This window comes from Sorex fumeus, unplaced genomic scaffold, assembly GCF_029834395.1.
Source record: "Sorex fumeus unplaced genomic scaffold, SorFum_2.1 ptg000015l, whole genome shotgun sequence".
Taxonomy (NCBI): Eukaryota; Metazoa; Chordata; class Mammalia; order Eulipotyphla; family Soricidae; genus Sorex; species Sorex fumeus.
Genome location: NW_026606072.1, coordinates 3,480,209 through 3,507,686, shown reverse-complemented (window position 1 = coordinate 3,507,686; position 27,478 = coordinate 3,480,209). Strand labels below are relative to the sequence as shown.

At 39.2% G+C, this 27,478-nt stretch overlaps 1 protein-coding gene across 1 annotated transcript in view; it reads right to left on the bottom strand.

The window, feature by feature from the left end:
• SPEF2 (sperm flagellar 2) overlaps positions 1-27,478 on the bottom strand; it is a 186,378-nt gene that overhangs the window by 8,772 nt on the left and 150,128 nt on the right. Inside the window, exons 31-34 of the mRNA XM_056112166.1 lie at positions 16,849-16,955; positions 16,032-16,214; positions 6,430-6,522; positions 2,918-3,094 (exon numbers count right to left, since the gene is read on the bottom strand). Of these exons, the coding sequence (XP_055968141.1) occupies positions 2,918-3,094; positions 6,430-6,522; positions 16,032-16,214; positions 16,849-16,955 (560 nt within the window). The remainder of the gene's footprint in view (positions 1-2,917; positions 3,095-6,429; positions 6,523-16,031; positions 16,215-16,848; positions 16,956-27,478) is intronic.

The window sequence follows — 27,478 nt, the reverse complement described above, 5'->3', positions numbered from 1 at the left end:
CCACAAGACGTATAAGACGAGGGCCTCTTTCCTGCTATCATGTCTGAAATCACATATATTTTAATATGAGTATATGTATGGACAAAGCAAGATACCAGTTTTGAAAAAAGCTCTGTGCTTCTGACACCTCAGGACTCTGTGATGGGGAAAACTGTAGTGCTGACAAATGCTATGTCACACTAGATTTGTTCTCAGAAGCCCTGGAGAAGAGTCTGACCATGCATTCTATCTGTTGGCAACTTAGTACAAATCTCAGAAGACAGAACGGAAGGTGAAACTTTAGAACTAAGATGGGCAAAGCATCAATGAGCAGAATAAAGCGGAAAATGGGTGTGTTTTAAACTCCTGGGACCTTAAACACTTTGCCGAAATAGTCTAACAAGACTTTCAAATGTCAGAGACCAAGGTCTCAGTTTACTGAATTCCACCATCAGTACCCCCATACCACAAGACCAGAATGAACCCTTTTCCTAAATGTCAACTAAATTAAATCTTTGCCAGAGCAAGCACATTACCCGTGAATGCTTTGCTCTTGAACATCTTTTAAATTACCCAAGAAGTTGTGGATTGAAAACAGACCTGCACCATGCTGAATAGCAGCATGAGTAAGCAGAAACAGAGGAAAGGAAGAAAGAAACGTAGGGAGATTTCCAATTGTTTGTGAGGAAAGCAGAAAGGGAGATTTGATTGAGTGTCTTGGGAGTGAATATGGATCTATCGGAGGTGTTATTTCTGAGCAGGCTCATTATGGCTTCCTGGGATGAGGTTGCCCAGGAAACTACAACACACTTGGAAAGGGCCCAGGAATGGAGGGGCATAATTGGAGGCATTGTGGTGAGGTCATGGGTGAGAAAGAATGAGGGAGGTGGGAAGGTCCTGTGTTGCAGAATCTCTTAGGGTTCACTTCAAGCCAGGACCAGGTTTGAGTATGTGGTGTGAAGGACCTGTGCTCCATCCCCTGCTCCCCACCCCCATTCCGTCTCTGTGGCCATTTCCTGTGCAGTACCAGGGTCTTTAAAAGACCTCTTGAGAGAAGTGCTCAGAGGAACTGCTTCCTGGGTGGGGCTCTGGAGAACTGATTCAGAACAGAATCAGGAGACTGACTTCTTGTGCTAGCTGGGCTAGCTGCTGCCCACCCGGGCAGCTGTCTGTTGCTATGGTAACAGTTCTAGTGCAAGCTTCTTTTTTCTTAATCTTTCAGGCTCCTTGCAAGCGCCTGGATCCTGTTATCTGCGGGAATGTTTGTTCTTCTTCACTGTACCTTGGCAACTGGGTTCCATTCCTCATTCTTCTATCCATGTTCCTCCCATCTTTCCAGGCTGTGTTCACATAACAGCGAACATTTGCTATGTGACAGGAACTTTGTGGGATATAAATATGGGTAAGACCTGTTCCCAATCTGAGGTAGAAATCATCTGACAGTAGGATCAATAGGTAAACATAAGCCTGAAGGACTAGCTCATTTCCTCCCTCCTTTGCATTGCCTGGTCTCCCACCTGAGTCCCTACCACCACCCCAGCCCACAGTGTGTTCTCTGCAGCCATGGGAAGATCTAGGAAAGTGGCAAATGCTGCCCCAGTGAAGCAGACACTAGCTAACCACTTTCTATCTGGAGCATTTGCACCCATCATCCCTGTCTGAGAAGACAGCATTTCTGAGTGGCCACCAAGACTTCTTGTCACTATGTGAGCAGTCAAGCAAACAGCACTTAAGAAATATGTTGGTTAACTTCCTGTTCTGAGGCTTGCCTGTGCCTGGCTTGTCAAAGCCAGACAATACGAACTCAGAATTATAAAAGAAAATGATACTAGGTACAAACTTTTTATTCTATTTAAAATAAGGATTAGTTCTAAGTTTTATTAGATACAATAGAACTCTTCTGTCCTTGGATGCAGGTGGGAGTGTCTGTGTCTGTGGCTTTTGAGAAGTCAAGCTTTGGCCTGAAATGCTCAAGTGCCCATAGGTGTGGTTGTATCTCATGCCTAAACTTGATTTCACTCATAGTTCCCATACACTTTAAATAGATCTAATTGACTAATTTATCATCTCCCAGTTAGTTTTCCATTATTAGGATCGGTCTGAGTGCAAAATAAACATGGTCAGGCTAGGCAGAGAGCAAACAGGCAAGGTAAGTGACTGATTCAGGCCTGTCCTCCCCAGCACTGCATAAGGTTTTCTGAGCACTGCCAGGAGTGATCCCTGAGAACAAAATCAGGAATAAGCCTTGATCATTGTTGGGTATGGACCCCAAAGAAGACAAATACGTAAAATTAAGGTGATCCATTCCAGAGTGAACTGTGATTCTGCCAAGAAACTTCGCTTTGGTTGGATGCTTTGTGTTGGAGGTAAAGGGCAATTAGGATTGAGAAGGGACCGGTATGACAATAATGGTTGGAAATGATTACTCTGGACAAGAATTGAGTTGTAAATAGGTAAAGGGATATACATGATAAACTTTCAGTATCTGTATTGCAAACCATAATGCCCAAAGAGAAAGAGAGAGAGAGAAAGAGAGAGAGAGACAGAGAGAGAGAAAACAAGATGTGCTTGTCATAGAGGTTGGGGGTGGGAGGGAAACTGGAGACATTGAGAAATGTACACTTGTGAAAGGGTGAATGGATGGGTGTTGGAACATTGTATGACTAAACCCCCCTATAATTTTTCAAAAACAATAAATTTAAAGAAAAGAAACTTTGAGCTAACTTTTATTTTACTCTCCAAAGCATGTTTTGGAGAGTAGGTCCCTAGTGCTTGATCCATTTGTATAAAACTTTTATGCGACTTAGGATTTGAAATGCCTTATATTAAGGTACTCAGAAAAAAATGGGAGAAGCAAAAAGGATTTGTTGTTAAAAGTTAAAATGTCTGCGCATCCCTTTATCACCCCAGTCCTGGATCATTTATGGAATGCAATTACCTTTTCTCCAGCAACACCAGTTTTGACTGGTGGGAAGACATGAGTTCCAATGGCCACACTAAGAGCCCTGAAGACCCCTTCTACAGGGTTTGGATGGGCAGCAAAATAAAGCAGCATCTCTGTGTAGTCTAGCAGTGGTGGATCCTTCTCATAGTCAGCAAATAGTCTAAAGAAAAACTGTCACACAGAAAGAATGTCAATTTGAGATAAAATGAAGATTTTGAAGCATCAGTAGAGAAACAGGAATGGAGAATCCCTCAAAGAGCTTTACAGGACTGACTAGGGATAACCGACAGTAATGAACGGCATTCACAGAAAAGAACAAGTAAAATGAACAAATGTACTCCAAGGAGAAAAAAGTAGAACTTGAGATTTGGATGCTTGCAAAAATTACATGCAAACCAATGGTATTATTATATTAAGGAAAGATGCACTGATTAAAAGCAGTGAGACTATAGGCAAAGCAGGGAAAGGGATTCTGAGTTTAAGACTCTCTGTATGTCTCTGCACCATCCTGGCAAACTTGGCATTGTGTTCTAAAAATCAAGTTTCTGGGAGTGAGGGGTGGGGCTGGGATATGACACCTTAAACAACAAGGACTTGACCCTTAAAATCTTGAAACTGACCTACTTTACTCTGAACTTCAAATTTAATCTATGGCTATTAATGTTATTTTTTTCCCATGTAGATTCACACTCAGAGAGAAGGTGAACCCATGAACTGTTGTCTGCTGGACAAATCTCCTTCTCCTTCTAAAGGACTGAGTTGACCATCAACCCCACAAGACATGTATGTATCTTTGGCATTTGTCAGCAGAAGTTAGTGGTTGAAAACTCAGTATTTCTTGGAATCCTTCAAAGCTGAGGGCAAACACAGGCCACACCGAAGCTTATCTAGTATCTGAGCACCCCTGTTTGAGGAGCGGGTGACTCTTTGGAACAGCTCTTCTCAAACATGTGTATTCAATGACTTGGAGAATCTTCAAAATGCAGATTCCAAGCAAGGATATGGTTCTGGAGTGGGTTACAGGCTTTGCACAATGTGTAAGCTTTGAGGCAGTTGCAGTGCTGCTGGTCCTGCCTCACACTTTGAATCCAAAGGGTGTTTCTGCTATGTTATCTCAACCATCAAGGATACTAACAAAGATGAGCAAATTTTTTGAGCTGGAATTCAGGATAACCATGGGGGAAAATCGATGAACAACGGGAGGACAGTGATAGAGTGATTCAGCAAATAAATGTAATAGAAATGTAAATAAAATGACTTTAATAGAAAAGTGCATAAAACCGGTTCTGCTGTAAAGTAGAAAAAAAAATCTGAGAAGTTGATAATCCTGAGCACTCATTCATTTACTGTTCTTGGGTCAAACGTTTCCTGTGGGTTGAAATGAAACCCAGGCCAGAGTCAAACTGGGTCACTTGAAAGCATGTCCTGACAGTGACACGTGCTTTGATGTTTCAGGGGTTGTGATTCAGTTGTGGGTTCTTTCAGGACTTTGTGTTTTTTCATCATCCCTCTTGCCCATAAGTAGGAAGTCTGGAGCTTTCAGGAGCAGCAGGCACAGAGGGGCACCAAGGTTAATAGATAACCTTAGCTTTGTGCTCAGTTGCTGGGCTCCTGCTTTTCCTGTTTTCCACATGAAGAGCTGAACTGCAATATTATTTCCATTGAATTGCTCTTCTAAATGCCATGCAGGCAAGATTCTCATTAACAATGAAATTGAATATTAAAAGGAAATGGAAGATCTACAAAAATAAAATAAGTTCATAAGGTTTTCTTTCATTAAACTGATTTCCTTTTTTAAATTAATGGCTGTACACTCAGAAAAGTAAGGCTAACTATGGAGTCAAGAATGCTAAAAAATGTTGTAGGGAGAACTCTAATCCCACTCTTGGTACACGTATCTTGCATAAGGCTTCCTTTGAGTGTGAGTGAGAATTGTGAATGTAATAGGAAAGTTATTCCCATGAGTAGGTTTCCTTGCATAACAAAGGTAACAGGACTTTTGTATCAGTTGATCTTTGAGGGACTCAAAAGGGAGTCACATGTTGGGCCTGACCGAATAGGTGAGCCCTTTAAGAAAAAACTGAAGTCTTGGACTGCAGAGATAGACAGGGGTAAAGTGCATGCCTTAAACCCTGTCAAATCCCCAACACCCCAGAGCACTGCTAGGGGCTTTCGCCTAAGCACGGAGTCAAGAATAACCCTTGAGCATCACAGGGTGTGGCCCCCAAATGAATAAATACTTGAAGTTTGAAAAAAAATGTTTTTAATACTTAATTTTTCAGTGTTGTTGACACAAAATTGATAAACATTATGAAATAATTAAGCCTCAATGTTAAACCTCAAAAGAAGATTTGAATCTAGAGAGATGGTTTCTGCTGGCTATGAAGATGCTTGCAGTCAAGTGGCCATGTGGTGGGAAACTGTAAGTAGGTCCTCAGAGCTGAAGGTCCCATACAGCTTTGGGGCTTTGGTTTCCCATTCTAAGAGAACCAAAAACCACTCAAACAACATCATGTACAAACTGCAACTTCCAATCCCTATCTTTGATTTATTGGGCAACTCCCTTTCTTTCACTTGCTATCCCTCAAGCATCTAGTAGGCACTCAAAACATATGTCTGATGGAAGGGAGTGGCTTATTTTAATGTTGTAATTGGAGTCCTACTCAGTTTGATCTAATGGTTGGCTGAAAGTTCTACTTTCATGGTTTGTTATATTATCTTGATCTAAACTCACTCAGCTCATATTTTTGGCTGTGTATGTTATATTTTGATATATATTTTTACTGATGCCGTAAAATTTTAATTAATTAAAGTAAATTGAAAAGAAACATTTAGGGGGTAGAGTGATAGTACAACAGGTAGTTTTTAAAAAAAGATCTTAAAAATCTGAAAATTAATTTGACCACTGACAACGTAAACTTTCTGTTTGTTTTTATTTTATTGTTTTGGGGCCACACCTGGTGGTACTCAGGGATATTACTGCCTCTGTACTCAAGGATCACTTCACATTTTATAATATAGTTGATAATATTTTTATATGTTATGATAATCTCATAGGCACAGGTTAGAGAGGATGCAAACTCTTGGCATGTTGTATAAACTAGTGAAAATCAGAGAAAAATGATCAAAGATACATATTGGAAAAATAATCATTCTTATTGTAAGCTCTTAGTGTTGGAAGCATACTCAAAGAAAAAAGTGCTGAGTAACACCTTTGCTTATCTGACAGAACAGACAAGGAAACCCAGGAGGTGATGACAATTGTTTAAGGTCATACAAAGAGCTAATAGACATACTCTTACGATTTTTGTCCCCTACCTTCTCCCCCAGTGCTTTTCTATGATGAATGTTAAAGTGAGCATTAAAGAGAATATTAAAGTCTACCCTTAAGGGATATAACAAAAGAATTAGGATATAGGCAGAGTTTTAAACAAATTGCATGCAAAGGAAAAACATAAAGAAATTTTATAATATAACATTTTTCTTTTCGACAGCTCAATAATTACCTCTATGAGATGCTTTTGCCTACTGAAGGGCAAAGGTTCAAGAGGATCTTCCGGAATTTTTACATCTTCTTCTCCCACAAACCACAGACCAGCCTATTAAAAAATAATGAAAATCAGTAAAGTATTACACTGAGATACAATTATCCTTCTCAAAGCCATAGAGATTGAATCCAATTTGTTCAGAAGCTTAGAGCAATGGTCTCTAGAATAGAGGGCAGAAAGTAGAAGAATGTAGAAGAAAATACTGGAAATTTCTTTCACATGTATTTTGGCCTCATTCTTTTATAACCTTTATTTGAAAAAATGAGAATATTTATTGGGTTAGTTCAGCAATACTGTCACTGTCACTGTCCTCCCATTGTTCATCGATTTTCTCGAGCGGGCCCAGTCACGTCTCCATTGGAGACTTTGTTGTTACTGTGTTTATCGAATACATCATGGGTAGCTTGCCAGGCACTGCTGCGTGGGCGAGATACTCTTGGTAGCTTGCTGGGTTCTCCGAGAGGGGTGGAGGAATTGAACTCGGGTCGGCCATGTGGGCTGAGTGCAAGGCAAACGCCCTACTGCTGTGCTATCGCTCTAGCCCTCAGCAATACATGGGTAAAATTTATTAATGAGAATACATAAATTGGGGTGGGAGGGCCTCAATATAATTTAATTCTTAATGCCTTTGCAATGAAGCTTGGAGATCACTCACCCAGATTCTGCTTGCATAGAATTTTGGAGAACTCTGTCCTGTAACACTGACTCCTATTCTGCATGTACTGTTTCATGCTATCTGTTCTTTGAGCCTGGGATACATTGCTCATATTGGAAACTCTTTCTTCAGTGAATGAGTCACTCGCTCAAGAGCTCAATGATCTACTTTTTAATGGTGCTACCCTTTTTCTCTTTCAACCCACCTCTAACACCAATGACCATACTCCTGTACTTCCTCTTGGCAACATCTTTATCCTCCCCCTTCCTTATGTTCCTGCTGCAGCCAACCGTGGAACCATATTTTCTCTCTCCCAGGTTTGCACTTCAAGAGATGGTTGGTTTTCAGTCTCCCCGCTTTTTTGTTCCAGTTTGTATCAGGCAACCATATCAATACCCTCAGGACTTTAATCTTTTCTATCATTCATTCTCTGCCAAGAAGCATTTCCTACTATTGCACTTTTTCTCACATCCCCTCTGCAGCTTGAAGTGACTTCTGCCTTCCTGTCTGCCCTTGTGAACTTACTCACATTTGATCACACCCCACTCAGATCATATCTCCTTCCTAGATCCTTCTTGATCTTTATTTGAACTTCAATTTAATGTGTTTATGTTATTTGGCACTTTGTTCACTCTCTGGCATTGCCCATCAAGTCTGCTATTGAACATTAAGTACAAATTTCATGGATACAAAGAATTCTTGGGAACCTTAATTTTTAATTTATATATAGTAAGCACCTGAAAAACTTAAGCATTTTGTTCTAGATCCTACTCTCTACTATCTTCCACAGTGACCCTCCACTCTCAGCACCAGCTTGTGTCATTAGTCACTGGCTTCTTCACCTGACTGTGGTCTAAGTTCTGTGTCTTCTCCTCTTCCTAAAATCACTGGTGCTTTTACATAAGACAGGATAACAACACTGACTAGATTGAAAGTTTTTTGTTTGTTACCAAAAAGTTCTTGGATGGAGATGCTGGCTAAGTGGAAGTCATGAAGGGAAACATCAGAGGAAGCTTAAGGAAGCTTAGTCTAGGCTCAAGCTTTGGATGTTAAGTTTTTTTTAATGTTAACAAGGAGAGAACCCCTTCATCCCAAGGCTAATCTGTGGGGGTTAGCCGCACACTCCAGAATAGAGAGACTTACAAGTTTGCATGTCAGGATATTATAAAACAGTACAGTTTAGAATTACCCTCCTGTCTCCAAAACCATGAAAAAAAAGGATAGATTATATAATATATAACTTTAAAGGATATAAGAATACAGGTAGCATGGAACAGTAATTGCTAAAATAATGAAAATAGAGGAGGAGGCCTCCTTTTTTCCAGTTCATTGAGAGTTTCCAGGCTGCAGTGCCAGAAGAGGCATTCAGCCAGAGCCTGGAAGTCCACCCAAGTAAAGACAGATGTTAATGTACAAGGAGGCCAAGATGGCTAGAATTTTCATGACAGATAAGAGAGATATACATAGAGAGTGCATTCTAGATGTGACAGTGGTTCTTTTTTCTTAAAAAGAACAGATCTCCTCAAGGGGTTGAAGAGATAATACAGCAGGTAAAGTACTTACTTGCCTTGCACGCAGCCCACCCTAGATGGTTCGATGCCTGGCAACCTATATGGTCCCTTAAACACCACAGAAATAACACCTGAGCACAGGGCAAGAGAAAGCCCTGAGCAAGCCAGGTATGCTCCCCAAACAAAAACAAAAAAAGAAAGAAAAGAAAAGATCTCTTTAAGTCTTGACTGAGAGGCAGTCTGTAGATATATGAGGAAAATCTCTAAAAACAGAGACAAAAGAAAGGCGGGAAAGGAGTGTCCTGAACAATTGCTGAGACACATCCCAGGCTGGAGATAGTTTGTGTCATTACCAGGCACAGTGGGAGGACATCCTAACCAGGTAGAGTCCAAAGGAAGATACAGTCTTGAGTAATGGGGGTAGATTAGGTTTATTCCATGTGTTGCTTCGAACCTCCACATGTTGTGGGAAATCATCCTCCTAGTATAAACCTCAAGGTCTAGCTAGACAAGGTCCAGACACTAAGGTTAAACGAATTTATCTTAGTTCAAATAAGGAGAACTGCAAACATGTGCCCAAGCGAGGAATGTCCTATTAGAATAGGTGATCATTGTGATTTAAAAGTTTTACATTAAGCTGCTTAATGGCCATGATCCCAGAGACTCAGAAACAAATCTTGGAATCCAGCAGGTTTTGGCAGAAATTCCTCCAGATTTATGTATTAAAACTTCAAAATTTCAAACTCACATGGCCACTACTGCAGCCATTCTACATCATATTTACATCTTAACCAGCAATAGAAAAAAAATTGTCTACTGTTGCCTTTTCAGCAGATCTGAGTGTTGGGATAAAATCCCAAAATAATGGTGGGTCTGGTGTCAAAATATTTAATGTGATCAAAGTAGAGAGAGAGTAATGTGGAAATCATCTGCCCCATGATTAGGGGGAGGGTGCAGGATGGGGGTATACAGGGGTTTTTGGTGGTGGAGAATGGGCACTGGTGAAGGTCTGGGTGTTTCATTGTATGATCAAGACTTAAGCCCGAAAGCTTTGTAACTGCTCTCACGGTGACTCAATAAATAAAATAATAAAAAATGAAATAAAAAGTTTTACATTAGGGGCTGTAGAGACAATACAGCAGGTAGGGCATTTGCCTTGCACACAGCTGACCCAGGTTCAATTCCCAGCATCCCATATGATCCCCCAGCACCGCTAAGAGTAATTCTGGAGTGCAGAGCCAGGAGTAACCCCTGTGCATTGCAGGGTGTGACCCAAAAAGCCAAAAAAAAAGCTTTACATTAAAGGAACATGCTGATTACTTCTTGCCCTACCTCTACAGTTATGTAAATACACCAGTATTTTTATTTAATGTGTATGTTAACTTCATAAAGAATTAAGAAAGCCAGGGGAAGTTGATGTTAAATTCATAAATAAGCCAAACCTGTCCCTTTGTGACAATCTGTGGACCTAAGGTGCTGCTTAGACCAGCTCTTAGTGGTGATCGTCCTCACAGTACAAATCTTAACGTCATCATGAAAGAATGAAATTGACTCCAAATAAAGTCACTACATTCTAACAATACTTAAAGTTTTACAGATTTCACACCCAACAATATAAAATCCCCCACCTTGATATTCAACATAAAATTACTTAGGCATAAGGGTAAAACAGCAAGCGAGTATGACAGATACAGCTGGATATAATAGCCACCAATAGAAAAAAACACAGAAATGACACAGAAGACAAAATGAATAGATGAAGATGTTAATTTAGTTATTCTAAATACATTTTGTTTGGTTCAAAGAAATGAGGAAAAACGGGCACATAGTGAAGAGAAGTGAAAGAAAGAACACAAAAATTAATTTTACTAATAAAAAAAGAATGGAGGGGAATGGAGAGATGGTACCCAGGTTCAATTCCCGGCACTGCCAGGACTACAGAACTATCCTTAGCATAAAGCCAGGGTTAGTCTCTGAGAACAGCTGGGCCACTGTCACTGTCACTGTCCTCCTGTCGTTCATCGATTTGCTCAAGCGGGCCCAGTAACATCTCCATTGTGACACTTGTTACTGTGATTGGCATATCGAATACATCATGAGGAGCTTGCCAGGCTTTGCTGTGTGGGCAAGATATTCTCGGTAGCTTGCCAGGCTCTCCGAGAGGGGCAGAGGAATCAAACCTGGGTATATCAGGTTGGCCTTGTGCAAGGCAAATGCCCTACCCACTGTGCTATTGCTCCAACCCTGGGTATAGCCCCAAAAGTGAAAAAAAGATCATCCAGTACATTGGATGGTATTCATGACATATGAATGCAAGAGACAAGTTCATGAACTTGAGGATATAGAAACAGAAAGAAGCATACAAATAAAATATAGCATGAAATTACTAGAAAAGAATGAGTCATACACCAGTGCCCTATGAGAAATTATGTTGGGGCGTTGGGGTGCAGAAAAAATATTTGGGAAAAGGTGCCTAAAATGACAGATTCAAGAAGCTCAATGAACTCTATGCAGAAAAAAATCTCAGGAGGAACACAACAATCAAATTGATGAAAATAACTGATAAAGATAAAATACCAAGATCTAGATGGGGAAAAGAGTACAGAAAAAGAATCCCTTCTCCCTATGTTTTTAAGCAACTCAGTTCTATAGCTAACTGTTTTATGCACAAGAATTTTCTGATTTTTAAAACTAAACATTCATTAATATTAGCTTTAAACATATATGGTATTTCACAGATTATCAAACTATTTCCAATTGTTTCACATACAAATGGGCACATTAAAAGTAAAAGAAAATAGGTAACTGAGTCAAATTGGAAAATAAGCTGTATTTTTAAAAAAGTCATTCCTGAAAATTTTAGCAATGTGAAATGGAAGGTGTGAATCTGTACAGTAAAATGATAATGTGATTATCTTCCATATCCTGCCTTCTCTGATTATTAGGCAATTTCTCCTTAAAATAAGGAAGTGTTCTTTGTACTTTCTGTCTACAATGTGGACAAATAATTTTGGGTATTTATCTTTTCCATAGAGAATAAGGGATTCTCTTGTTGGAATCCTAGAACACCTGACTCATTCATCTTTTAATAAATTTATTCCTATTGATAAAAACTAAAACTAAGACTTCAACATCAAACAATTAGTACTCATGGCACCGAGGGAGCACTGTCTGTCGCAATAAGGCCAGAGCAAAGAGAAAAGGAGCTCTCATACCCAAATGCTTAGTAGAGGGACACTGACTTCAACCCCACTGTCTTGACCACACAGGAGCTAGTTCATTATAAAAGGAAGAAATCAGGAAATCATTCCCCTGATCTGCTCCCTCTCACCTCCCCCCCGCCACAAACCCAGTGTTTTGATGAACTATAACTGACATGCAATACTTAGTAAGTTTGGGGGAAGTTAAGGTGGAGGCATGATAATTTGGCTTAGCTATATTGCAAAATGATTAATATAGAAAATTCAGCTAACATCTATCATCATAGAGATGAAAAAGATGAAAAATATTAAGAACTTCTTTCCTTATGATGAGGACGTTTAGGCTTATAGCAACTTTCAAATTTTTCATAGGGTCATGTTGACTATAATAATCATATTGCACAAAGAAATTCCCAGCACTTATTTATCGTCTTACTGGAGGTCTTGACCTAAAACGTTCTTCATCCAATTCCACAACCTTGTAACAGTACCCCTGTTTCTGTTAACCATAAATCTAATTTCTTATACTCACACAGAGATATGAGGCTAAACCTTTTAGATTTCATAACAAAAATGATAACAAGTCAATGAAAAAAATCTAAAAAATTATAAACTTAAATTACAAAATAGTCCATTCTTAAAGTGAATGTCATGGTGAACTCACAAATAGAAGAAATTATGCCATTTGCTATTACATGGATGGAACTGGAAGATATTATAGTAAATAAAGTAAATCAGAAGAAAGATAAACACAGGATGATATAACTTACTTGTGGTAATTAGAGTAACTGAATGAGGAAATGTAATGGTTTAAAGGGGGTGGGGTGAGGAAGGAGGGATTGCCTAGATCACCCTTGGTCCCAAAGCATAGGAAGGAGAAGGAAAGACAAGTGGAGGGGGCATGGGGAAGAAGAAACAGATGAGGATCATTGGGAGGCAAATGGTATATGGGTGGTGGTAAGGAATGATATAGCTAAGTATTCAAACCAGAGAGTCCATGACTCACATACTTCAACGACCAAGCTTAAAAAGATGGCAGACTGTGGGGGGTGGAAGGGGCAAGGGGGCTTAGGAGAGGGAACCTGAAAACACTGGTGTAGGGAAGTTGACACTGGAAACAGCATTGGTGATGGAACATTATATGACTGTAAATCACAGTGCTTTAATTAAATAAAATTTTGGGGGAGGAATGTAACATAATCATAGTAGAGAGTCCTTATCTCTCAGGCAACTCCATTTCAGCAACGATACTATTTATGGTTTTGTGTGGCGTATTCAACAGGGCCTATAAAAGTTGTTATTGGGAGTACTTTTAATTTCCCATAAAATGACTTCTGTGTGTGAGCTCATAAGTGCTGTAAACTATGAAAGGTGCACGGTGTTAGTGGGGCTGCCTTGTGCTAGCACTCCCGAGGAGGGAGGATTGGGTGGGCAAAGGGAGAATGCAGAACTTAGAATCAACTGTCCCTCAAATGAAGTATTTGATTCAAACAGGGATTTCTGTTTCTCTATTAAGTGTGAGGGTCAACTTTCTCTAAGAAATCCCCACCATTCTGGTATGGGCTCAGCACTTGCTCAACACTCACTATTTGTCTACTATTTGGGCAAAGGGATGTTTAAATTGACATCTTGTGTTAATTGCACATACTTTGACTAGTGAAGATTGGTAAATTCACAAGCACCCACTTTTAAAAATCCTAGATCAATGATGAAAACAGCTAGTTTTGCTCTTCTATTTTTAAACAAAATAATCCTCACAAGTTGTAAGTCCAAGACAGAGGTAGAATTTCTAAGCTGTGATATCTGGGAAGTAAATATATGAGAGCCCAGTGGACTAAGTCCCTGTTTAGAACAGCCTTGAAGGAACCTCCATCCTCTGTATCACTGTCACTATCCCCCATTGTTCATCGATTTGCTCGAATGGGCCCAGCAACATTGTGAGACTTGTTAGTGTGTTTGGCATATCGAAAACATCGTGGGTAGCTTTCCAGGTTTTGCCGTGCAGGAGAGATACTCTATATGAGAGTGCTATTTCTATCTCAATTTTGGGAGCTCAGAAAACTTCAGGGGTCTCTATTAACCAAGGAAGAAAAAAGAAGCAGGAAAGGATGTGAACTTTCAATAGTGAAATATGCTCAAGATTAACAGACACTTAGAGGAAAACATCCTATTTCAAGATCAAAATTTCAAGTGTTTTAATCTTTTACATCTACCAGCAATGTGAAATGATGAGCTACAAGAAAAATTCACTTAATTGTCACAGAATAAGAATGTAGACCCTTCTTAGTTATGGCACAACATTCTCATCTCTTTCTTACTCCGACTTCTCAAAAGTGAATTGACCTGGGTTGTCTTTATTTTCTAAAGACCTATTCATCAATACTCTGCAGCATGTATTCTGCACTCAACCAAAATTGTTCTGATAAAGTTGCCAGGTATATTCTGCCTGCCATATTCGGTGTCCAGGTACTAGGTTATCATGCTAATGGGCTGTGTATCGCTTTATACATTTTGTTTGGGTGATCGCTTTCATTCATAAATTCACAACAGCCTAGATGATAGTGACTTAGAATTCCATCTGCATCTGCCATATCATATTGGATGTTTCTGTCACATTTCCCACACACATGTCATACTCATTTTGCAAACAACAATAATGACATCATTTAACATCCATATGACTAAAAGAAAAAAATTCCTGCCTCTTACTATGTGTAGGTGCTATTGTTAATCCCAGTAATAACAATTATTTTTGTCAAAATTTGCACTGGGCTCATTAAAAGCTCTCTAGGTATACAGCCTAATGGACGGTGATGGTGAAGGCCACTGAATAGGTGGTCAGGAGACAAACAGGGAAGTGTGGCTGAGTCCTTACAGAGCACTTAGTTCTCTAAGCTTTTATTATTATTATTTTTTCAGATACTTTCCCTGGATGATAGAGCCAGAATTCTTTTTTCCTCTTAAAATATTTTTAAATAAAGAGCCATTTGTTGATACCATTATATCAGTCTCAAGCCACCTCTGTGTCTGTTACATCTTCTTCAAAACCAAACAGCTCATTTCAACCATTCAACATACAATTTGGTCTTTTATCTGCCTCCTAGCTTCCTTCCATTCAGATAACAACAATTTTTTAAGTTATAGTTTGAGTCTTTTTTGTTTGCTTACTTGATTTTTCTTTATCTTCTTCTTTTTTTAATTAATTAATTTATTTATTGAATCACCATGGGAAAGGTTACAAAGCTTTCAGGTTTAGGTTTCAGTCATGCAAATATCAAGCACATTTCCCTTTACCAAAACTTATTTTTTACCATGAAGAACCCCAATAAAACCCCACCCCCACCCCTCCCAGTCCCTGTGGGGCAGATGAATTCTAGTTAACACTCTATCTGCTTTGATTAGATTCATTGTTTCAATAAAAGATTCACCACTATTATTTAGAGTTTACCCCCCCCCCCCAATCAGACATGCTGACAAAGCATTGTGAAGTGATTTGCTTTCTACAGCTGGGTTCAAGAATTATATGTTGGTTTTGGATTTCTGCTATTTTACTTATTGACCCTGGAAGTATTTCTACTGAAAGTCAGATAGTTAAGAAATTGGTTTCTGTGCTCTGGAGTCGTGGCCGTGCTGGAGAGCCGCTAGTGGGGGGCAACTGGTGACCTCGGTAGGGCGTGAAGGGCGGACCGAAACGCCCCCCTTCCCATGAGGTTTTAGTCGCCCCCAGTCCCCCGGCTCATACCTGCTGTCCACAAGGCTCCCATGCGGTCGCCATCTTTCTTTCCAGAGAGGAGAAGGCGACTGGGGCAACACCCTTTTCTTTATCTTCTTTTTTTAAAAAATAAATTTTATTGTATCGCCGTGAGATACAGTTACAAACTCGCATGATTACATTTTAGTCATATAGTGCTGGAGCACCAATCCCTCCACCAGTGCACATTTTCCACCACCATTGTCCCAGTGTTCCTCCTGTCACCCCACCCCATCCCACTTCCTGCCTCTGTGGCAGGTACAATCCTTCTTACTCTCTCTTTAATTTTGGTAAAACCAGAACTCTGAACTTTGTTCTGTTTGGGTTCTTAGACATGTGCAGTAAAAGAGCAGAGAATTGGTCCAAGAATCAACATAATATCATAAAAAAAGTACCAGTATTAGGAAAGAACCCTGAGGTTATTAGAATCACCAGGAAGCAACCTGCTCATACTGCTGCAAAGTCACGGTGCCCAACTGCTCCACATCCACAGCCTTAAACCTCTTCAGTGTCTCCAGGAGCTCTTCTTCCGTGGGGATGGGCCAAGGCATCGAGGTTACTAAGAGGAATTTCCGCCAATCCACAAACTCAGAGTTTACAGTTAATGAATATGTTAATTCCTGCAACTATAAGACAACAGGCGAGACATTGGAATGTTAGAATGACTGTGTGTAGAAACCCTCCCTACTCAAGTTTCTTTGCACGAAACTCAGGTGAAGGGAAAGGAAAAGTTCTGACTTTTGTTCTCCCAGGTTCTACCAACCGGTCTAACTCTAGAAAGTGTGTCATTTTTTGCTTCCTTGACACTTTTTTTTTGTTGTTGATGTTTGCAGCATATTTTCTCAAGACTCCAAACTGACTTTGTCTCTTTTCAACAGAGGAGGGATTAATATTATAGCATGGTTGCATAAGGGATAATTTCACTGTATGAGATAATTTTTAGGAATAGATGATGATAAAAAAACAGGTGCAGCCAGAATAATTCTATTAGGAACATTCCACACAACAGTAATAGACACATACTAGAGTCTGGGCATCATTCATGGTCCCACAATGTTTGGTTGACTGTTAACACCATTTATTTATCAAATACTGAGTCTCTTCATAATATGAGTTTTCAACTGAAGTTCATTCATTTGATCCCTTCATTGTCTAATAAATGTCAGAAACAATGTAAAGGCTGATCATTTTAAAACTACAGATTTATTGATCAAAAGAGGAATTTTCAAAATGCCAAATCCAAACAAAATGGAAACTTACTTCAGATTGAGTGAGGTGCATCCAACTGTTAGGGAAACTGTTTGAGCCAAGGTTCAGATTGATTGAATCAAGCAAAATATCAGTGAAGTCTTTACTTCCTATCATGGCTGAAATAGAAGGAAGGCTATTTTTAGTTACATTATATGGCCACTGTGTTTCTTTTGCTAAAATAGAATAATTAGTATTTGTATTATTTGTATAATTATTATTTATTATTTAAAACAGAAATCTTTAGAGGAAGATATTTTGAAAACAAAAATAACAATTTTCTGATATCCTTGCCTGGTTGTTTCTCAGCTCAAACAAAATTCCGTTATCTGACCAAGTAACAGATTATTCCAGTTTGGACAAAATACTCAGACTTACTACTTAGTTTTGCGTCTTCTTTTACCTTTCACTCAAAGTGGGTTGGATTAAAAGTACTCAAATGATTCTAATTACATCAAGACCAAGAGTAAAAGGCTTTGGTAAATATGGAATAAAGGTTTTTCAAATGTAAGCAAATCAGCTTAGCAATTAAAGTAATACATCGATTCTCCTTTAGCCTTCTAAGTCAAAGCATAATTAGTTTTCTGAGTGCAGAGAGACTTGAATTGTTTAAATTTCTCAGTTGGAAGTGCTAATGTAGCCATTTAATTGGCTTACTACTACTAAGTACTTTCTAAGTATTTTGTAATAGGTAAGTAACCCTTTTAGTATTTTGCTCTTATACACTAATCTTCTTTGTCTGAGATTTATTTTTTATGCTACTTACTTAAAATTACATGCACATGCACATGCACACCAAGAAGAAGAAGAAGAAGAAGAAGAAGAAGAAGAAGAAGAAGAAGAAGAAGAAGAAGAAGAAGAAGAAGAAGAAGAAGAAGAAGAAGAAGGGAAAATAAATGAGCCAGCTCAAAAGTCAAATTTTTCTAACTCTTGTGATAGAGATACCTTTTAGAGCCAGGAGAAATTCCTTTGTAAATTCAGGGATTTTTCAGGTCCAGAGCATATAACTATTCTTTGTTTAGGAATAAAAAAGTGAAACACACAGAGTAGCATCTCTAATTTTTCTGTTAACATCTACATTTTTATCAGTCCTGAAATTTTGACACAAAATTTATTATTTTCCTCTAACCTTTAGGAAAATGCAATTGCCCCTTTAAAATTTCAGTGATTCAAACCAAATATACAATTTTGAGGTTTTGAAGGTGTTTTTCTGTTTGTTGAGTGCAGAATTTATTTCTCCTTGATGACTGGAACCCCAGTAGTCCTAATAAATTTGCTATCCTTTGTGATCAAACATGAGTACCTACTTTTATAGAGATGAGAACACTTCCAGGGAACAAGATTTTTAAATAAAACAATTTTTGGACTATGCCACATTTATTTTCATGCATTAGAAAAAAATTATTCATCGTTCTCAAGATTTGAAACACTAGTTACTTCTGTTGAAATATTCAAAGCATTAAAAAATTCTGGCAAATGTGCAAGATACTTCCACCATCTTTAGTAAGAACAATATAAACAGAGTATTAAGATGATACTCTGTTTTCATAGATATTATTTTCCTAGATATTTTCATGTGAAATATGTAAACTATTTTAATACCTGGCCTTGTTATTCAGATTGCCAAGGCACATGCTGATGTGATCTTGACATATGATACAGTAACAGAAGAAGAAACACTTGTAATTTGTGTTCTGAGATTGAAAAAAAGCATCTTTTAATTTGACCTTAAGTAATGAATGTAGTATACTATCACTTCAAGTTATACAGAAAAAAATAGATAAGTGTATGCCATATTAGAGGGATTCAAACCATAATGTTTGTCTGGTAATCCTTAGCAAGAAATTTCAGAAAGATGGCATCACTGCAGCATGTATGCCTCTGAACAAAGAATGCCAGAGAATGTAAAGACAATGAAGGAGAATTAGAAATGTTTATGGGAAAGATAAATCTTTGGATTTTGGGTGGGGCATGTCAGATGCCTTTTATTTTTGATGTGGAGATGAGTGACTGTTTTAAGTTTTGCAAAGAATCTTTCTTTCTTTCTTTCTTTCTTTCTTTTTTTTTCTTTCTTCTTTCACATGTTATGATCAATATGATGCCAAAATTTGTCACATTACTAATCACTTTCAGAATGACTCTCTGAGTTTGAAGAACTTTCCGAATTAGGACTTGATTCATGAATTGAAGATGGTGTCTTTGTATTCCATAAATGGATAGCTTTCCTAGGGTCAAAGTTATTAATGTCTGGAGAATTTAGCTGAATGATCAGGAGATCTGTCATACTATCCGCTTTGATCTTGGCATTCATTTGTGCCTTGGTGCGCATCATCTGACTGAAGCCACGTTCTGCCTCTGCTGAACATGCAGGGAGAGTGAGCACTAGGTCCACCAGTGTGAGGATATTAGGATACTTGTGTAAGTAAACAGAATTCACAAAATCCCAGGTCAATTTGCGGATGTTTTGAAATCTAGGAGGGGGAAATAAAAAAAAAGTAAAAGATCTAGAATCCCAAGTTTCACACAGATTGTTTATAAGCATCAACTGGGTCACCTGTGCTTACTTAGCATAAATCTCTAGCTTCAACATGCTCCATTCAGTATCTACCTCATCAATTTTCACATTGGCAGCTTCCAATACTGGCTCATAATGTGCAATCAGGATGGAGACCTCTTTTTCTCCAAATTCTACAGTCAATATATAAAAGGAAAGGTCACATATATGAAAGTAATTCTTACAGACAATCAAAGAACAATGGACTCTGAATTAGAACACAGAGGTTACCTTGATTTATCTTTGCTGGCCACAATCTGAAGCTTCCAATCATGGTTGCCTTCACCACATCTTGGCTGGCATCTCTGAAACAGCTTTGAAGCCTCTTGATAAGATGTGTTAAAATCGTGTTTCTCACATCAGAAATATTCCCCTTTCCAGTAAGGCAATTACTAGGAAAATGGATGTCTGAATTTACCCTACGTTCTTTTGGTCCTGGTCTGAGAAGAGGGAAAAACAAATGCCCAGATTTAAAAAAAATGAAACAAAAAAATCTATTGGTAAATAATTTCCCAAGCCGAACTCTCCAATGAGACTGATATTCAGAGCGTCCCTAATTTCTCACCTTGTTTGATATATTCTGAGCATTTCCAATGTTGATTCTAATGTGGCAAATATGTCAGCAATGGAAGAATTTCTGTTTTGGCTGACACGGGAAAGGATGCTGAGGACATTTATGACATCCACTAAGAAATGGACAAATTTAACAATGTCTGCTTGGAGAAGGGACTGTAGAAGTTCTTTGGCTTTCTGGCAACTGGAGTTGCTTCTGCCTTCCTCTGCCTGAAAAAATGGTTGGGATGACAGTGGTGAGTTAGCCTTCTGTATGTCATTTACCATTTCTCAATAGAGGCAAACCCTGTTATTGTGTAGAACTAAAACTATGTGGCATTCCAAAAATACTTACTGAGTCCAGGTGTTGAATAATAGCAGGATATCCCTTGAGAAAATTCTGAAGAGCTGCCTGGAGTCCCTGGAGCCACCTTCTGCCTCCTACATGAGATGGCATGACAGGGCGAAGGTGAAGACCCCTGAAAGCAGTTATCAGAGAGCTCTTATGAAGAGGAAAATTGTGATAGAAGTGATAAATGCTCTGAAGCAGCTCTCTGACGTCATTGTATAAAGGAATGTTCTGGAACACTGTTTTGTAGGCTAGTTCAAGATGGTGTGAAAAGCAACACACTGGCAGCACACAGGGCTGGATTTCTCTTAAAAGCGAGGCTAACTCGTTGCCCTCTCTTTCAGCAAGAGGGGCTCCATCATCACTTCCAAACCCCACCAGTTTCTTTGCCCAGTCTTGATTTGACAAGCGGAGTTGAAGATTTCGCTCTAGGGCTCTCTCAATGGCAGTTTTTCTTGTCAGAGGATCTTTCTTTTCAATGGTTTGCACCCCCACAATTTGACAATGCACCTTTCCTGCATAGGCAAACTGCACATACACAAGTTCTGCTTCTTCAACTGCACCATCTGAGACCCCATCACTGATGACGGAGAAGAACTTGCTTTTTTCCAGCTTCTCTCTTAGGTTCTTCCGTTCAACTTCAGCAATATAATATGTAAATGTCCGCGCGGATCTGTTTGTTCTGAAAACAGGGCCAATATCCACACCCTTCATGTCATCGAGGCTGCACATCCAGATAAAGTCTTTGAGAGGGCGTCCTGTCTTGGCAATAGCATGGCATGATCTGAACAAGTTCTCAACTCTGCCAAGGGTCACCTTGCTCATGGTCCTTACCATCAGCTCGGTGGTGGCCCTGTTCACTGGCGAGCCGCTGGTGGCTTCCATTAATGAGGCCTTGGCATGTGCCTCGCTGAGATGATGGGCATTGAGGAATTCGGTCCTAAAGTTGTCAGTGCCATAGAAAAGACTTACTTGACTTTCCTTTGACTTCACACCATGCTTACGACACAGACCGCAGAACATAAGATTCAGTATTTCATCATATATGAGCCAAGGGTACTTTTTAAGCCAAATTTTTAAGAACTGATGATTCCTCCTTGGCAGGTAGTGATCAAGTTTCCGTGGCCTTTTGGGCATTTCCAGGACTCGGCTTTCATCACCTAGAGGACTCCGGCCTTGAAAACAACTCCACATTGTTATTTGTAGTCACATCAACATCTATACCCACACTTGTTTAATCTCTGCACTCGCCCCCGCCACCCCCCCCACACATATGTATTTGCTTACTGTTTCTGGAAAAAGTAAGGATGATTATTTTTTATCGAGCATTCAAGCCAGCATTTTGTATTATTAAATCTCACTATCCATTATCCTTATAGCAAAAAAATGGCCCAATTTCTATTATCAACATATTATGTATAAAATCAACAGCTAACCAAAAATGCTGAGAGGTTAACTAATTTTTCAAAATTAGTTGGCAGCAGGGGGGCTTGGCGGGGAGGGTGAGCATGTTCCTGGAAGACAATGTTGCCCCACCTCCCATGCTTCTGAGCTTTACTGTTAGGTTTCCTGACTCCCTCCCTTCCTCCTTCCCTTCCTCCTTCCCTCCCTCCCTCCCTCCCTCCCTCCCTCATTTCCTTCCTTCCTTCCTTCCTTCCTTCCTTCCTTCCTTCCTTCCTTCCTTCCTTCCTTCCTTCTCTCTATCAAGATAGTTTTTATTGCAACTTTAGAAAGATGTGAAGTGAGAGTCAAAGATAAGTACGTGTTATAGGGAGAATGCAGGCCTTCTCCAGAGGAGAAATAGGCAAGCAAAAGAAATAGAGACAAACAGCCAAGATGTGTGTTCAAGAGAACATGGGCTTGAAGAGCAAGTTTTTTTTTAAAGTTTTTTGGGTTTCGTGGGGGAGGGGATCACAATCAAAAATGCTCTGGGGTTACTCCTGGCTCTGCACTCAGAAGTCATTTGTGGTGGTGCTAAGGATCATATAGGATGCCAAGGATAGAACCTGGGTCAGCCACCCACAAGCCCTAATTGCTGGACTATCCCTCTGACCCCCTCTCAACTATTTTCTGTTTGCAGAAAAGGAAGACTGCTTTTTATTGACATTTCCTTCCCAGGGTGTGTGTGTGGGGGAGGGGGGAAGGAGTCACCAGCCTCATATAACAGGGTATCTTAAGGTTTGCCCTGGTCAGCTCTTTCTTCCGGCCACACACCCACCTTCTCTGGCGGTGGAACCAGATGGTTCCACTAACAAAAGGGTGTCAAGCTCAGAGAGCTTTCCCAAGGGGGTTGTAAAGAAGCTCTACTTCATGTCTCATCTTCCTCTTTGTCCCAAAGGTCTGAATAATTACACACATTTGGTTATTTGTCAGAGAGGTGAAGAAATCTCTTTCAGGACAGAGGACAAAGAAATTAAAATGATACTAACCAATGTCCCAAAATACCAATTTTTTTTCATGAAAGCAGAGAACCTAGACCATAATTCTATCTTCTTACAACTTTGGGGACATTAATACTCATCATGTTACATGAAACTTGGAATTTGTGTGGGGCTGGAGTGATAGTACAGTAGGTAGGGTGTTTGCCTTGCACGTGGCTGATCCGGGTTCAATCCCCAGCATCCCATATGGTCCCCCAAGCACTGCGAGGAGTAATTCCTGAGTGCAAAAGCCAGGAGTAACCCCTGAGCATCGCTGGGTGTGACCCCCCCCAAAAAAAAAGCAAAAAAAAAAGAAAAACCTGGAATTTGTGTTTGTGTGATATTATATTAAAATCTCTCATGTCAATATTTTGTAATCAAAATAGCTCCCAAATAGATTTTAAACTCTTGGTACAGAATCAAACTTACATCTTTACTATTTCATAGTATTGGGGTGTGTGCAGAAACACTTGCTAGGTAATTAAGAAAATAAATCTCCTGATTGCTCTTCATAGTCTCATGAGTCTGAAAACCTAATAGAAAACTTTGACATTTTTCAATCTGCTTTTGTCTTTCTTGTACTAACTTCTTATACTGCCTTTAAAAAAATCTTTTTTCTGGATATACCATAGAGATGCCTCCAGACTGCGCCAGGCTGTTTCATCTGCGGCAACCTTGAAGGGAACAAATGAGGTTCCCTCCCTGTCCCAACAGAGCCAGCCCCAGCAGCTAAAAACCTCCAGAACCCAATTGTCACCATGCTCGTGGCTGCTCAATACACACTTGGACAAGCCTCATCCATGAATGAATGTATTTTTGGACAAATGCGGCTGATATATTACACCACTGATATACTAAGAGTAGCACACCACATTCGATGGTGTTTAAAGTAGAAGGCAAGCAATCTTAGGGGGAAATATATTTATACAGATATATATATGTATATATATATTTGTAATAGTCATTTTGTTCACAGGATTTTAAAGGACATTTATAGGAATACTGATTCATTATGCTATATCTTATGTCTTTACTATTATATATATTCGTATTATATATACATACATATAAATATATATAAGCACACAAGGCTCAACGTTTAACAACATGTTACTAATCTCTTATAGAAGGTCTTCATGGTTGAAGGTGAAATGCAACTTCATGGTGAGATGCAACAATCTTCACACACTTTCCTCTAAGAAACCTTTTTTGGGTCATTTTTAGCAGATTATTCATAACAAACAATACAAAATAAATTATTTTGGCTTTGCTTTGGGGGCAGGAGTTGGGGTTCAGGATGGAAACTTCTGAAATATGGTGGTGGGAAGGTGTAATGGTGGTGGGATTTGTGTTTGAATATTAAATGTAATCAAATATTGTGAACAACTTTATAAAAATTTAAAAATATTAAAAAATCTATTTGCACTTGTTAAAGTGGAGGCTTGCTTCATTTTCAATTCAAAATACTTCTTGGTATCTGCTGTCTTCATCTTTCTTGCATTCTGGGTTGTATACCAGCTTCCATGCTGGGTATTTACTCTACAGATAAAAACGTTGGTGAATATATAAAGAAATAAAGAACCAAGTCTCTTGTTTGTAAAGAAAATGGCCTTAGTTTTTACTATAGATTTCAGATAACTTTTCAGTTTTGGCTTTCCTGGATTTTCCCGAAGATGTTTTCTCAAGTTCCTCAAATATACATTCATTTGTTTAATGTTAATTTCCTATTTTTGTGAGAATGTTTCCTCCTAAAGAAAATACCTGAAACTCTGCCCACAGACAGATTTACCAGGTCCAAAGATCTCTTGGTTCATGACTGTATTTCCAGAATCTGAATCTGATCTAGTGGAAGGGTTTCACTGACTAAGACAACCAAAGGACATGTGGAGGTTACATTCCTTTTGCCTGAATTCCTCGGATTTTAGCCATCAGACAAGATATGCCTATAAATAACCTCAGTCTTTCTGTCAGGTCTTTTCTAAGACATCTTCCTATGTTTATTATTTGTGTAAATTTAGGCTATTTTGAATAGAAAAATGGGACTATAAACATAGTGAATCATATTTTTTATCATTCTGTCAGAAACTTGAACTAAAGTCTTGAAAACTCACAGAACTTTCTGGTCACTCCTTCCTGGTGCTCCATTCTTGTTCTTGGTTTGATGATACTTTGCAACAAGATGGGGTGTACTGATGTTTCAGATGTCTTTTTCCTCTCTACTTCCTCTGTATACTTTGACTCTTTCCCTCTAATAATTTGCTTTGTCTTTTTTGAGGCACTTGGACTTTGCACCCTGACCACAAGCACTTTCTTCATCTTTTTCACTCTGCCCCATCTGTTCTGTTTATTGTTCCCTAAACATGTCATTCAACCTCAAAATTTCAATGTCTATTTTTTCAGTGCCAGGAATATCCTGCCCTGCTTTTCTAGGAATATTTCCCTTCAAAAGTGTCCACACCGGTAGTGATAATGCTTTCTTCCTCCTTTGAAAACCCTAAGAAAAACCCAGGAACTCTCACTAGTTTTTAAGACAATAGTATAAGCCTAAATGCTGCCTCTCTTTTAGAATAAAGTCACAAAATTAATGGAACTATTCTCTACAGATTGCATGAATTGCTCTGCTTTGCAACTGAAGAGTGCATCCTATGTGAGCACCTGTGAAAGTGGCACAAGTTAAGAAGTGAGACCCACTGCAAACACCACAAGTAAATGTGTGATTTGTGAGCATCACAACTCTGTGCGCAAACATTGGTCCTTGTAATTGCAACATCAACAGTGGAAAAGGAGTTTTGTGTGGAATGTTCACAAAGGTCTTTGAACTAAATATCTACGGGTATTGTGTGGATTATTGGTGAGTTAAGAAGAAAAAGGAGCTACCCTGGCTTAAGTAGGGTCAGAGGAGCACTGCTAAAGTGCTCTTGTTTCAATACGCTTGACTGTTTTTCCCAATGTGCTTGGAATTTGATGTTTAGAACCCAGATTTATGCAGCCCAGATATTGCTGCAGCACACAAAATGAGTGCATTGGTTCCAGACCCTTAAGGTCCTTAGGGAGCCACAAACTTCTTGGTTTAATGCTGCCAATGGCATAATTGGTTTTCCAATGTGTTTCAGGGTAATGTTACCTATTAGAATGTGTGCATCTTCAGTATAAACAGCTAACATTTCAGACATAAGTAAGAACAATTAGTGTAACATTGCTTCATGTTAAATATTATACATTACTGCAGTGATATGATCAAATGACAACGTTCATGAAATGGTGTTGTGATTTATATGCATGTGTTCATATATACATATCTGTGTACATGTGTGTTTTGGTAGAGCTGAATTAAGGTGTCTTTGTTATGCTGATTTTGACTTTATGACATCATCTAAGGATGGGGACTGTTGCCTGGGCAACCAGCTTTGTGATTAGATAATTGAAACTCTTAGTCTTGCTATCATTCCCCACCCCTACACGCATGCAAACACACACACACACACACACACACACACACACATGCACACACATGCACGCGTACAGCGTACATGCACGCGCACAGTAAGGAGCTAGAGGGGCTGGAGCGATAGCACAGCGGGTAGGGCGTCTGCCTTGCACGTAGCCAACATGGCCGACCCGAGTTCGATTCCTCCGCCCCTCTCGGAGAGCCCGGCAAGCTACCGAGAGTATTCGATATGCCAGACACAGTAACAACAAAAGTCTCCAATGGAGACGTTACTGGGCCCACTCGAGCAAATCGAGTGAAGGCATAGATGTAGAATAATTTCTCATGTGAGGGATATAATAAACATAGTAAGCAAACATAGTAAGCAATTAAGCAAATGATCAAAAGCAATAGAAACTGAGAACTGGTCTACAGAACCAAGTTTACTAAAGGCAGGAGGTGGGGATGGCTGGAAGGAGATCCCAAGACAATGGTGCAGGGAAGCAGACTCTGGTGGAGGGTATAAGGCAGGACATTATATGTACAAAACCTTATCATTAACATCATTGCAAATCTTGGTGCTTCAAATAAAAAATTTAAAATATAAGAGCACTGGGGCTAGAGAGATAGCTCATAGAGTTGGGCTATGATTTACACGCAGGGTATGTGGGCTCAGCATTGATTGAATGGTCACCTATACTTATTACTGATTGGCTGTATAGAGTTTCCCATGATGCCCTCTCAAGTTTCACTTAATTTGCTAGTATCACTCACAGAAGTGACCAGCTTTTTATCAAAAGATACAAAGAACATGGCTGGACAACCAGATGGGAGACTTGTAGGTGGGCAGTGGGGCAATGGTGACATTTGGGGCCTGATTTTGAGGCTGTCCTCAGACAACCTCTCAGTCTGTGACTCAGAGATGCAGAAAATGGAATTATCATTATTATTTTGCCCCCTCCTTTAATAAAACAAAAATAGTAAAAGCTAGTATTTCATCTCCTGATAGGACATCCAATATAGTGCTAAGCATTTTGTATATTAAAGGACAATATCTGTAAAAATCTGCTTTTTTAAAAAGTATTTTAATAAACTAATTAGTGAGTTAAACTGTTTATTACATAGATCTTAACTCATTTTGAACCATCAAGATCTGCAAATTTTATGGTATTATAATATTTTGTGAATTATGTAGTAATTACCACCAGTACTGTTAAATTTGGGTTAATTCTCCAGCTTGGTTTGGGTGGAGGTATTTCCACAGAGATGATCTCCCCAACCCATCTCTAGTTGATGCAGTTAAGGAAAAAACCCAAAGTATTCTTCATCTTCCTCAGCTG